Source organism: Mercurialis annua, linkage group LG3, assembly GCF_937616625.2.
Source record: "Mercurialis annua linkage group LG3, ddMerAnnu1.2, whole genome shotgun sequence".
Lineage (NCBI taxonomy): Eukaryota > Viridiplantae > Streptophyta > Magnoliopsida > Malpighiales > Euphorbiaceae > Mercurialis > Mercurialis annua.
The window spans coordinates 5,221,711-5,235,242 of record NC_065572.1 but is presented as its reverse complement, the minus strand read 5'-3'; the positions used below and the strand labels follow the sequence as shown (position 1 = coordinate 5,235,242).

At 34.2% G+C, this 13,532-nt stretch overlaps 2 protein-coding genes and 1 non-coding gene across 3 annotated transcripts; 2 read left to right on the top strand and 1 right to left on the bottom strand.

Annotated features, from left to right (window-relative positions):
- Positions 1 to 9: 9 nt before the first annotated feature.
- On the top strand, positions 10 to 81 carry TRNAH-GUG (transfer RNA histidin (anticodon GUG)). Its single transcript has one exon. It is a non-coding gene; the product is annotated as a tRNA-His (tRNA).
- Positions 20 to 4,047, bottom strand: LOC126671063 (uncharacterized). Its single transcript, XM_050364761.1, has 12 exons — positions 3,728 to 4,047; positions 3,561 to 3,650; positions 3,407 to 3,464; positions 3,025 to 3,105; positions 2,799 to 2,870; positions 2,471 to 2,715; positions 2,308 to 2,379; positions 1,813 to 1,929; positions 1,637 to 1,718; positions 1,466 to 1,512; positions 643 to 724; positions 20 to 298 (listed from the first exon to the last, which is right to left on the bottom strand). Exons 1-12 carry the CDS (start codon positions 4,030 to 4,032, stop codon positions 215 to 217), a joined length of 1,335 nt encoding a protein of 444 aa, XP_050220718.1. The 5' UTR covers positions 4,033 to 4,047; the 3' UTR covers positions 20 to 214.
- A 590-nt stretch (positions 4,048 to 4,637) lies between these two features.
- On the top strand, positions 4,638 to 9,312 carry LOC126671062 (heat stress transcription factor A-1e-like). Its single transcript, XM_050364760.2, has 3 exons — positions 4,638 to 5,059; positions 7,366 to 8,647; positions 9,085 to 9,312. The coding sequence occupies exons 1-2, from the start codon at positions 4,859 to 4,861 to the stop codon at positions 8,608 to 8,610; spliced, it is 1,446 nt and encodes a 481-aa protein (XP_050220717.1). The 5' UTR covers positions 4,638 to 4,858; the 3' UTR covers positions 8,611 to 8,647; positions 9,085 to 9,312.
- Positions 9,313 to 13,532: the final 4,220 nt, after the last annotated feature.

Sequence of the window (13,532 nt, the reverse complement as noted above, 5' to 3'; positions counted from 1 at the left end):
CCTCAGCAAGTGGCTGTAGTTTAGTGGTAAGAATTCTACGTTGTGGCCGTAGAGACCTGGGCTCGAATCCCAGCAGCCACATAAAACTTTTTTATTTATTTAATTCATCAAACAAAAAGTTTTGCATATCAGGACATCAGACATCTCTGCATCTGCATCTTTTGCAACTCAAAGTTCAGCCTATGCACACAAAATAATCTGCAGCCTTTGCCAATTAAGGCGCAGCACCAGTCATGAATCGATGGTTGAGCACTGCCTTTGCTATTGGTCGTTTTCGGAAGTCGGGATTTAGCATTGCCTGCACATCAGAGGCAACAATAAACATTTTCGTAGAAAAGCAATGCAATAATAGAATTAGGATTAAAGACTCCATCACATGAATATAGGTCTTAACTCTTAAACTATGTAGCAAGGAAATAGAACCGGGGAAACATGAAATAAGAAACAACGAAACAACATTTTTACGAGAATATCTTATATAGAGAGAGTTTCGGAGTTTTAGAATAGAACTCTGAGAAGTTTCTACTGCAACACAGCTCTTAACTCGAAGAACATATCCAAAACATGCTGAAATTAGAATTTCGAAGTGCATTAACTGAAAAGAAAGCTACTATATCGTCAGCTTCAAAATAAAAAAATTACCTGAAGTAATTGCCATCCAGCTCCATCGTCAAAGTCCAGAAACTTGACAGCTTCTTCCAAGCGGTCATCTGCTAAACAATATCTGCACCATGAAAGAAAAAACAAGGGGAACAATGTAAAAAGTTGGGCCTATGACAATATCAACAAGTAAAAATCCTGAAAAACTGTCTTATAATCCTTGTTTGCAACATTATCAGATTTAATCTTTTTAAATAGTAAGAGTCTAACATGCCAAGCAAGTACCTGAGAGATTTATTTGTACTTCATACAACCAGGAAAATGTAATAGTGTCAGGTGTTATTATATTAAGCAAGATGCCCATCACTTGAATTGTATTTCCACTTGTAGATTCATAATTAGAGGGTTCTGCAATTACAGAGCTATATTACAATATGCTGCTCCATTCACATTTTCAAACTACTTTCTTCTAACCTTGATCCTAAGTTCACAAGAATATTCTTCTCAAGTTCAGATGTGGTACATGTTTTCTTACTTCTTATACAATACATGCGCACACAACATCCGAAGCAGCATGCCAGCATCCATCAACATATAATGAGCAATCTCTATACGAAAATAATGAGTGGGATGTCCATAGACAGCATTTCATGGTTTCATGGACTCTACTAAACATAAGTGAGCACTAAACCTCCTAGATGCATAAACTATAGCATAATGCTGAAAGTCGAACAAGTCAATTTTTTTTTCCAAAACAATTCATAGAGTTTGTCTAATAGGGAAAGGAAACTCCTGGCAGCTCATATTCATATTAGCATCCAAATCACTAGTTTACTCAAATCACAGATTATGTAAATCATCTTACTCTCTTGCAGCTTCAAGATCAAGTTTAAAAGTGCTTTCGAAAAGTCTCTGCAAGTTCAAGTACAGATTATCAGGATCAACATGAGACTAACTTCGGAGGAATGCATGTAGGAGAAAGTATTTTTGAGAATGCAAGAATGAAAATAGAGGGGCATAATCAATTGTTACTTACTTGTAAAGAAAGACTATCTATAATGCCTGCTTCACAAAATGGAACAAAAGCTAAGTATGCAAAAAGGAGACCTGCTTCATATCTATACAAGACCAAGAAAGAGATTAATCAATGCAATAGGAGATTTAGAATTCTATTGATTATGATAATTCAAATTCTAAATATAAATATAGTACATGTCATCTGCAATCCCAAAAGCCCTTTTCTCAAGTAGTGTGAAGGCACCAGCAGCAGTTGCCCTTCTCCAAAGTCCTTCTGAAAGTGTTCCAAGGCCTTCTTCTAGACGTGAAATCCTGGAAAACAATGCCATTGGATATAAAGATCGATATATTCTCTTATATATATATATTTTTTGATAAATAAATATTTTTATATTTGAAAAGAGAAATTACTGTGAAGTACTATATGCGAGATCTAGAAAAGGTCTAAATTACTTGATAAGCTGTACGTGAAACCAGTACACCTCAAGAACATAAAAAATTGATAACTTTTTCAAGACATGATTGAAAAATTAGATAGTGAATGATTCTAATGCAAAAGAAGTGCAGTTGTCATTGTGTTAATTCATATTAAACAGTATATTATGTCTATAGCATAAATTCAAGCAGAAAAATCTGTTGAAAGTTAGATCAGATCAGAAGACGAAAGAGAAATAAGGAATGTTGCGGTACCGAATATCAACAGAAAATGCTAGATCCCGAAGCCGTGGAATTAAGTAAGCACCATCTTTCTCTCTTATGGTACTGCCATTAGTCAAGTAACATTTTGCATAAGACATCCAAAGTAAGGAGTTACATTTTATACAAATGGTAAAACAGAAAAAGTTCAACATACTTGAGAACAATAGAAGACGGTCCAAGACTCTGGTGCAATCTGTCATGGTCATGCATATAAGCAAGGCCACTAATAGCACCCCTAAGAAGCTTGATAATGAAATATCTTTTGCGGCTTATTATTTCCTGTCGCTCAAAAATATTCCAAGAGTTCTCTCCAAGAGAACGGCTTTTTGATATCCTTTCACTTACAACTTTTGCATAATCGGCTGCACTATATTTTCCATCATTGCGGAAAGCAAGCCACTGCACATGTAATATGTTTTATCAATTTGAGTGCACCTGAGAGAGTTAAAATCTGTAACTGATAGTCGGACTTGTTGGCCTACCTGTTCTCCAGTTTTGGTCTCAAACCCTCCTAAAAGCATCAAGAGATTCTGACAAACACCTTTTGAACTGCTCTGCAAAAGATAAACATATTAGCTAGAGATCAATTAAACTATCCTTCGCCTCCAGGAAACTTAGAAACTATAAACTAAAAGAGTTTTATAAAGCTGCAAATAACGAAACAAAGTGCATTTCTAATTTATTAATTTTACAACTTTCATCATATACCTGAAGTACAGCATGAGCATTGAGTTCATTTGCTGCCATCATATCAGCTTCTATACCAGCAGCCCGTTGTCCAGGATAAACCTTCACATTCAACAATCTCACAATATTACAAATAATGAATGCAGCAACGGATTGATTATTTGGTGCATATGACATGTGGGGCTTGAATTGATTTTTTGCAAAGTCATGGAATGCTTTCATTTCTTTTCAAAATGCCTCACTTTTTCGTAGTCCAAAAAGTTTGACTAACTATGACACTTGCTACCGTGAATTGACTATGAAATCAGAGTTGAATCAAATCAAGTCTTGCATTTATAGAGTTGAATCAAATCATTGACTATCAATAGACATATACTAACTATTGGATGACGATTTTTAGTACCTTAAAAACAACTTGAGTTCCACGAAGAGAACCCTGAGCTATTCTACCTTCATAAAGCCTGCAAAATTAACTGCCATGAAATATCATCACATCACTATTTAAATTGTCCAATTTCATTTAGTCAACACAATAACAAAATTAAATTTAAATGCACCTGATCCTAACACCGCCTTCACCGACATCTTGAACTTTCAATTGCCCCAATGATGAGTAATCCATCATTGGATCCATTCCTGAATTATAACTGCCAATAAAACACAAGTTAAAAACAAATTTTAAAAAAAATAGAACAATTAGATCCGTAAAAAATGAAAAGAAAACCTAGTAACATTCATGAAGCCGTAGCTGCCGATGAGTTTGCCAACTTCGAACGAGTCAGGGCTGGTGATTAGACTGGCTCTACAGAGTTGACTCGAGCGAGTTCGAGTTTTTGAAGAGAAAGAAGAAAACCTGCGGTTGTTAGAGAGGGAATAATAGTAACAGTAAGCTACAATTGAAGAAGAAGAAGAAAGGCAGTGGAGTGAAGCGAGAAGCATAGTTATAACTGAGTTGATGTTGTTATGTGCAGTTAACAGAAAGAAATGGCGCCAACAAGTGAGTGGAAACGATAAGGCTGATAATCTCATGTGTGGTATTTCATATTATTAACAAAAGAATTTTATTTTTATTTTTTTAGAGGAACAAAAATAATTTATTATTACTTCTATCTAGTTGTCCAATTAGATTTAAAAACTTCAAATTTAATTTTCCTCTCATTATAATTATAAAAAAGACTACTAATTTTATTCGTTGGTATCAATATTAAAAATTTAAGGTATTATCTGAATTGGAAAATTTGAGATAATCCAATTTAAAAATTTAAATTTAATATAGATTTAAAATTTATGAACTATAATAACTTTAAAGTGGGAGAATATTTAAAATTATCATAGCCTTTAAAAAAATAATCTTATTTATTTAAAAATTTAATATTGTTTTTAATGTTTTACTCAATTTTTGGCATGTTTTCAAAACAATTTATTTAAATTACTTTTTTACAGAAAAATAATTATTTCAGATTAAATTATTAAAAATATTAATGTTATCGCATTTACATACATTATTAAACAATAAAAAAATTTACTTAAAATAACTACATAAAGGACCTTAGCGGATATGTACAAAAACAAAGGGGATGCAAATGTTAATATAGTCACAAACCTCTTAAGATAGGAGAACTATTCACTTAACCCTCATATCCTGACTGACTAACCCAATACTTTTTATTTTTCCAATAAATCACCCGTCGTTATTTAGTTCGATCTTTGTCCCTTCCTTCACTCAAAATTTTAACTATATCCGCTTTTATATATTCTCTCAAAAACACTTCTAATCCCTCTCTAAAACCCTTACTCAAACATTGTCTTTTATATAACCTTTTTTTGATTACTTTTGATAAATTTTTGTTTTCCGATGGAATCGAACACGGTGCCGCCATTTCTGAGCAAGACGTACGACATGGTGGATGATCCGTCAACGGATTTGGTGGTATCCTGGAGTAACAGTGACAATAGTTTTGTGGTTTGGAATGTGCCCGAGTTTCAGAAGGAGCTGTTACCTAAGTATTTCAAGCATAATAACTTCTCCAGCTTTGTCAGACAGTTAAATACTTATGTGGGTATTCTTTACTTTTTTGTTTTTGTTTGTGATTTTTTCAGTTTGTGATTCATGGGTTTGATTCATTGTTATGTGGGTTCTTTTTCATTTTCTTGAATTTTAGCTAAATTTTACCAGATTGAATCTGTGTTAAGTCCATGTGCTTGCTATCCATATTTCTTGGAAGTTGAAGCTTGTTTCTTTTGTATTTTATAAAGTATGAGAGAGGTGTAACATACTACTGATAAAGGTAAGTTTATAGGATTTGATTTTTTTGGAAAATATTGATTTAGTTTGGAATGGCTATAAATGGTTGCGGTGGCTTCTTGGATGGTCAGCTGTTCCCTTGACTAAACTTATAAATGGAAAAGGCGAATGGAACTTCAACTGGAAGGTTTTAAGTGAATTTTTCAGCAATTATAGCATTACAACTATACAAATCTTTATCAGTTTTCTGTTTAGAGCTGTCTAGCTAAGCTTACACTAATTATTTGATGAATAAATTTAGTTGATCTTAATTTTAAGTTGGGTCTCATTAGTCAAGCTGGGTGTATGATCTAGATTGTTGCTACTTTTGGTGGGCACTAGAAATATTGGTGGAATAATTGTTCATGTTCTATGGCTGATATGCCTGGGAAGTTGAGAGTGGGGTTTCCGATGCATTCTTGCTGTAGTAAATGTTGTGTGTGGCTAAAATTTAGACTACTTTAGCTATTTGTTGTGATTTTATTCATGTGAACTTCTTGCTTTTCATCTCATGTAAATTTGACCGGTAGTGTCTCGTTCCTACATTTATAGTTATCAAGGCTCATGTATCCCAAAATGCTTGCTTGGAAACTGTACGTGAGTGTCTACTATTTAAGATGTCAATATTGGTAATTGCGACCTGGATTGACATTTGCAGTGCTTTATTTAATTTTGATATAGTGCCCTATGCCTCTTATGCGTCATGGTCGTATAACAATTAGTTAGAGGAGAACTTGTAAACATGTGGTAATTGGTGGTGGTGCAGTAAAGTATAAATGTATTACCACATGTGAGATAGTTCTCTTGCATGACATTACTATGTCTCATCACTGTCTTTCCCCTAGTAGGAAGAAGTATTCTTTTAGTGATTATTGACTCACATTTTAGCTGATAAAGTTGGATAAAATGGCATGTAAAGGATGAAATGCAGGCTTACAATGTTTTCTCTCTTTCTCTTGTTGGAAAGAAATCAATGAGTGCCCCTTACTGTCATGTATGTGACCATTAACTCAATTGATGTATGAGTCCTATCTGAATATCAGAAAATTATGGTGTATTTATGAGCGGATCTGGTGCTTTATGTAGTTTCACCTCTTTTAGGTATAGAGGGATTAGAAATTATGTTGCCTTTTTAATTCTTGAAGTGGGATTTGGATCTTGAATTCTGAGTATGCTGTCAATAGATCTTATCTATACTATATATAAAAGCACAGATGGGGGGGACAGACAAATTTACTGAATAATTCTTTTCAGTTTACTACTAAATAAAGGTTTTATAGTCATTAACTAATTAGTTATTTAATTAATCACTATTGTAATTAAAGTCCTAATTAGAATAGGTAGCTAAATTATCTCCAATTTAGTTTTTAGTATGTAAAAAATAGTTAAATTGTCTCCAAATTAGTAGGAATATCTATCTTTTAGTTTGATTGAACTACAAAATTAAAATACTGTATTTGCTCAATATATTATTATTTACATTTCTATCTTATTATTTTTAAAGATATTATTAATAAAATTAAGTTAATTATTTAATTATGGTTATTATAAAACCAAAACAAGAATAAATTCAGTATGGAAAAAAATTTAATAACCGAATATATTATATTTACTTTTACAAATTTTTTTAACTAATTTAATATTAATTATAAAATGAAAAATGATATAATTATAATAAATTTACTAATATGTTCATTGACGAGTTACGTTACGAGCAACGTGCATAGCACGTAATGGCGAAACTAGTATTTTTAAAAGTTCAAATCTAAGTATGCTAATTCATTTTCTATCACTGCTAAAACAGGAACTTGCCTTAGAGAGTATGTTTTATTATTGCTGTCTGGCAGGACATTTGTTTGCACTCTTCGGAGAAAAGATTATATTTTTTGTTTCAAATTATATGCTTAAAGTTGAAGAAGTGATTGTCATCTAACCTCATTTTGCATGCGAATTTCATATCAAATCAAACATTTGTCAGGTATTCAGCCTTTAATGTTTGTGGCTTTCTAATGGCTCAAGTTATGATAATGACTATATTTCACGGTTAATGCTAATGTTACATGCCTTACTTGAATCAGGGTTTCAGGAAGGTTGACCCCGATCGCTTTGAGTTTGCAAATGAGAGATTCTTAAAAGGGCAAAAGCATCTCTTAAAGAGTATATCAAGGAAAAAGCCTCTTCATGGACCGAGTAATCAACCACCCCAAGTTCAGGGTTCTAAAGTTTCGTCATGTGTTGAAGTTGGGAAGTTTGGATTAGAGGAGGAGGTTGAAAGGCTCAAAAGGGATAAGAATGTGCTTATGCAGGAACTTGTTAGAGTGAGACAGCAGCAGCAAGTTACAGATAACCAACTTCAAACGGTGGGACAGCGTGTGAAAGTAATGGAGCAACGACAGCAACAAATGATGTCATTCCTGGCAAAGGCTATGCAAAGTCCAGGCTTCTTCAATCAGCTTGTACAGCAGAACAACGATACCAACAGATGCATTAGTGGGGGTACTAAGAAGAGGAGACTACCTAGGCAGGAGGAAGAAAATTTGGCAGGCAAGGTGGGCGGTAAGTCTCCCGATGGACAGATTGTCAAATTCCACTCTTCGATGAATGAAGCAGCAAAATCAATGCTGCATCAGATCATGAAGATGAATTCATCTCGGCGGGAACCTGGTCCTTTCCCGATCAATGATCTTCCATCCAATGGATTAGACAGCAACATCACGTCAAGTCAGATTTCAGAATTGATGCTTTCTGATGTTCCTCCAGCTTCTGATTCATCTTTTTTGCCTGTCGAGTCCGGGTTTTCTGTCAGTCACCCATCTAACAGTGTTCCTGAGATTGAATCTCCATGTTTAGCCATCCCTGGCTGTGTTAAAGCAGAGATGAAAGTGGCTAATACTGGACTGGAGACAAATCCGCTACACTTACCTGATATTCAAGGAATCCTGCCACCAAGCGCCATTGATATTGCTAACATGGATTTTGTAGTGGATTCTGAAACTGGGAATGGCGACATCAATCCAGAGGTATCGTTCTTTGATATGGAAATGCCAGTAGAAACTGACGCCTTCTCTCCTGATCAGGACCAAGATATATTGGCGGATGTGATCCCTAAGCTCCCCGGCAGCAGTGATGCCTTTTGGGAACAATTCCTTAGACCTGGTTCTCTCACAGGGGACACAGATGACATTAATTCAAGCTCTCCAGATAGCCAAATGACCGGGGAACAGGAGTTGCAATCATGGCCTGCAAATGACTGGGAAAATATTCAAAATATGAATCATCTTACTGAACAAATGGAGCTTCTTACATCAAAGAGAAGGGTGTGAATTTTCAGCAATTGTATATAGTTCCTTGCTCCCAAAGGTAAAAAAATTTAAACTGTGATTTTCAATGATAAGTTGGAGACTGTTATCTCTTCTGTCAGATGCTGGTTTTGTTCCTTTGAGGGGACTGATCATTGAAGAAAAATATTTGGTTATATGCTAAACATGTAAATGTATTGTTTTCATATCGATTACTCCATAATATTACGAAATGAAACTATTAATACATGAATGTCTTCGAGCTGTTTCTCTGAGCATAGAAAATATTGGATTTAAAATCTAACATGCACATTGTATCGCTTGCTTTTCCGGCATGTTTTCCCTTTCCCGAGCCATATCTGTTTCCGGTCCGTCATCGGCAGAGCTGGAATTCATATGCTTATATGTTCTAAACTTGAATATGTCATGGAAACTTCATTAAATATATCTATAAACTGTTATATTTTTAGAAGAAGGATAATTTTGTGACTTTTGCAGAATTGCTGTTCTGCCTTGCTGAGCAGAAAAAAGCTTGAGTTGAAAAGAAGGGTGGCGAGATTAGGTGTAATAGAAGTAACACTTTCCTTTATGTTGTGTGTGTACTAAAATGTCTTACAATTTGCGTTTGGTTTTTATGTACCAAACCCTTTGTAAGATCTAAAAGAATACGTAAATGTAATGGTCTATGCCATATATAAACAGGTATTGCAGTGTTTGTTTGCTTAATTTGAGGTTGCTGTCTGCATCTCTCTCATTTGATGGCGGGATTTTGGTAAGCGGTTGCTGCCCGAATTTTCCGGTGAAGAATTGTCATTAATTGCAGGTAACCGTTCTCATTTATTGTTTGCTGGTTGTGTGTCATATCTGCTTGCCGCGGGGTTTGGATTGTTCATGCGATAAACTCGCTCGAGGTGGACTAGGAATGCGGAAGCAGGAAATTCTTGTCGATGTAGAAAGATGAAACAGTGTTGAAATTTACCTTCTAATTTTGTCTGTGCAATGCATAAACCATGTCGTCTCTTAACACTCTGCTCTTTATCTTTTGTGATCTGATTTAGGAAGTTTGTGATGATCTTTGAAGCTCCATTTCGGTCTACAGAATTTATATCGAAGTGCTAATTAGGTTCAGTTTTATTTAACAAATTGATGTAAATTTCAAAGCTACCATGTAAAACAAACTTCTTTCGACATTACCACAACTTTTTAAATTTGCTTATAAAAGTACCACAAAATCATAATAACATTTCCAAAACAATCAGGAACCATATTGAGAAAATACCACAGGTGTATGGTAATTGTAAGTAATATAAACTCGGAAATCTGAATTATCGATGCCATAGAAGTAATACTATTCAAATAACAATTGTTTAGCATAAAAAGAATGTTTCTGGAATCAGACTATTAATTGATTAACTAAATTAAAATTTAAACAATGGATTAAAGATTAAAAAGTTAATATTAAATTGTATGGAGTTTAAAAGGATTGGGTTCCCTTATGTTCAAATGAAAATGAGGGGTCATGTTCACTAATTTACATCATTCATTACAAAATGTAGATTAATTTAACTAAATTTGAGTTTCTTGGAGGCGAAGGTAGGAGCGAACCCGAGCTACGTTTGGAGGAGCATTATGGCTTCTCAAAAAGTCAAGGTTAAAGGAGCTCGAGTTAGTATCGGTAACGGGCTTTCTACTGATATTTGGAGGGATCCCTGGATTCTTGATAAGGATTCTGGCTTTGTGGAGTCTGAAGGCAGTCAGGGGTTGGAGGGTTGTAGAGTCTGGCAGTTGTTCAAGGAAAATAGCAAGGAGTGGGACGAGGGCATTCTGGGGGACTTGTTTTCTGCTTCTGACCAGCTACGTATCAGGTCCATCCCGCTGTCATTATGGAATATAGAAGATCGCTGGATTTGGATTCTTGGCGAGAAGAATCGCTTCTCAGTGAAGAGTGAGGTTTTTTTTTTTTTTTTGTCAATCAACCAAAGAGCAAATAAATTGCAAAAAAAGGCCCAGGAAACAACCAGCCCAGCTGGGAAACAGACTGGATGCTAACAGACTAGCACCAGAAAAAACCAACAAAAGGAAAATTGTGAGCTTGTTGCATCTGCTATTGATGATTTCAATTGGAATAAGCTTTGGAACCTCAATATTCCTCTTCATGTCCGCTGTTTTCTTTGGAGAATGGTGTCAGGAGTGCTGCCCACGGTGGAAGCTTTAACTCGGAAGCATGTCTTCATTAATGGTACGTGTCGGGTCTGCTGTGGTAGGGAGGAAACAGTGGAGCATCTCTTCTTTGGTTGTGAGTTGTCGATAAAGTGTTGGGAGTTGGCAGGTTGCGCAGCTACGGGTGAGCAGAATTTAAATATTAAGAACTGGTGTCAAGGATGGCTGGGTAATCTGAAAAGAGAGGAAGGGGAGCTGAAGGCGATGGTGTGTTGGAGACTCTGGCTGAACAGAAATAACGTTGTATGGGGTAAATCCGGTCTTGATGCGGTGCGCATTGTTGATTCTGCCTATCAACAGCTTATCTCGTGGCAATTGGCGAGAAGTTCAGGCAAGAATTCTGAAGCTCAATCTTGTGGGGAAGATGACGGTCTGGTTTCATGGAGGAAACCTGCTAAGGGGATGCTTAAAGCTAATGCGGATGCTGCTATATTCTCTAGTTTGGGTAAATCAGCTATGGGGTGTGTTGTCCGTAACGATCAAGGTGAAATTATTCAAGATAAACAGGTCAGTTTTGAGGGTGTCTTTGATCCTCCAACAGCTGAACTTATGGGTATTCGTGAAGCCTTGAGTTGGTTGAAAGGACGGAAAAATATTAGCATCGAGTCGGATGCGATGGAAGTGATTTTTGATATCCGGAATCCGGATAGGGTTCCCGGAGATTTGTTGATTGATGATTGTGTTTTATTAGCTAAACAGTTACTTAATGTCTCTTTTGTGTTTGTAAGACGGTCTGCAAATCAGGCGGCTCATTTATTGCCCCGTAATGCATGTTCCATGTCAGGTCACCGGGAATGGTTCTCGGACTTTCCCGAATTCTTACTCATGTAACTGTTGCTTATTTTTGCTTTAATGGAAGCTTATCTTGATGATAAAAAAAAACTAAATTTGAACTTTTTTAATCTACACCATTCATTTTATAATGGTGTAGATTCAATTTTTTAACGGAGGTGTAGATTCAATGAAAATGGCTCCTCATATTCATTTGAATATGAGGGAATCTCAAACCTTCTTAAAATCATGGATTATGAACGTTCAAACAATTTAATTGAGATTCGAGCTACTTATAATTACCAATTTCGCTCTCTCAAATCTAAGATCGAAAAAATTATAAACTAATCAATTAATAAACACTTGATTCACTTTCGTGTTATTAAACATGCAATTAACCTATTAATCATAATTGTTAAACAAACCCTAACGAATACCTAATTATTCACTCACTTTCGTATTATTAATTCTTAGGTTCTTAATTACCGGTCTATTGTGTTTTAGCTCTCTCAAGTTAAAAAAACCCACACAAATCAATAATTTAAGTGATCAATTTAAATTAAGCATTAAAAACAAGGGTAAATTGCAAATTAATACACGAACTTTACTCTGATTTGTAATTACAATACGAACTTTAAAACTCGGCAATTACGACACCAACTTTCATTTTTTGGCAAATTGGTACACCAAACTAGAAAAACACTAATGTGGACATTATAATATACAGACACGTGTTGCTGCATGATTGGTCGGTGTACCAATTTGCCAAAAAAATTAAAATTCGTGTGGTAATTGCCAAGTTTCAAAGTTCATGCTATAATTACAAATTAATGTAAAATTTATGTATTAATTTGCAATTAACCCTAAAAACAATAACTAAAACACAATAAATTACTGAAAATCCAAAATCCAATCAATTAAAAATCCATACTTAAATGTGAACTCTTAAAAGGGAAATTTAGCTACTCATAGTAATTTTAACAACAATAATCATAGAAAAATATAAAAATATGGTTAAAATAACAAACTCCTAACCTCTAGATCAGTGGCGGACCTAGACGTATAATTTTAAAAGGGCCAAGTAATTAAATTATTGCGAAAATTATAAAAATATTCAAAAAACAGCAAAAATTTCAAAAATACGTATTTTAAAAAAAAATCATTTTGTAATAAAAATACGTAAAACATTTTTTGTTTTTATACATATCGTATCAGAGATGTACTGTTAATGTATTAATAATGTATTAATATATATGTATCAAAAATGTAATTTTTATAGTAAAAAATAAATACGTAAAATGTGATATTTTTTATATTTTTAGATAAAATTAATTTTTTTACTTAAAACATATTTTTGAAAATTAAGTGATTTCTTAGAGTAGTTTTGTAAATAACCTTAAATTATTATATTCAGTCCGATCTCAAAATAAAAAATTTGAATTTTATTTTTGTACAAACCAAATTGAAATTATTAATTGAATTAAAAATTAAATGAATCTATTGATTTAGTACAATTTAGTTTGGATTATTAAATGTTCTTGATAATTAGTTTGGTTTGGTTATAAATCTTAAAAAAATTATTTAACTAAATTCGTCTAAATTAAACACACTCCTAAAATCAAATAACTCAAAAGATTATAGATGAATTGTTGGAGTAAAATTGGTTTAAGGAATTTGTAAATGTCTGTATAAAAAATAAAAATAAATTATCCAATGTAAAAGGATGATAACTATGAAGGTAACTGGTCCAACAAATAGCCAATTTATCTAGTTTATTAGAGCATGTAATTTGTCTACTTGTCAAAATAAAAAATAGATAGTCCAAAACATTTCCTTTGAGGGGGCAGTGGCCACCTCTGGTCCTCAAGTAGGTCCGTCTATGCTCTAGATGTCGATCTTGTTGTTCTTCGTCTGAAATCCAATCTTCAATGATGTTCGTTGCCGGACTACGATGA

Bases quoted from the DNA above. Each gene is read 5' to 3' on its own strand.
- LOC126671063 (XM_050364761.1), bottom strand. From the start codon at position 4,032: ATGAGATTATCAGCCTTATCGTTTCCACTCACTTGTTGGCGCCATTTC. The intron at 2,716-2,798 runs GTAGGCCAACAA...TTACATGTGCAG, and splicing joins AGACCAAAACTGGAGAACAG to TGGCTTGCTTTCCGCAATGA. The intron at 1,930-2,307 runs GTACCGCAACAT...ATTGTTTTCCAG, and splicing joins GCATTTTCTGTTGATATTCG to GATTTCACGTCTAGAAGAAG.
- LOC126671062 (XM_050364760.2), top strand. From the start codon at position 4,859: ATGGAATCGAACACGGTGCCGCCATTTCTGAGCAAGACGTACGACATG. The intron at 5,060-7,365 runs GTGGGTATTCTT...TACTTGAATCAG, and splicing joins TCAGACAGTTAAATACTTAT to GGTTTCAGGAAGGTTGACCC.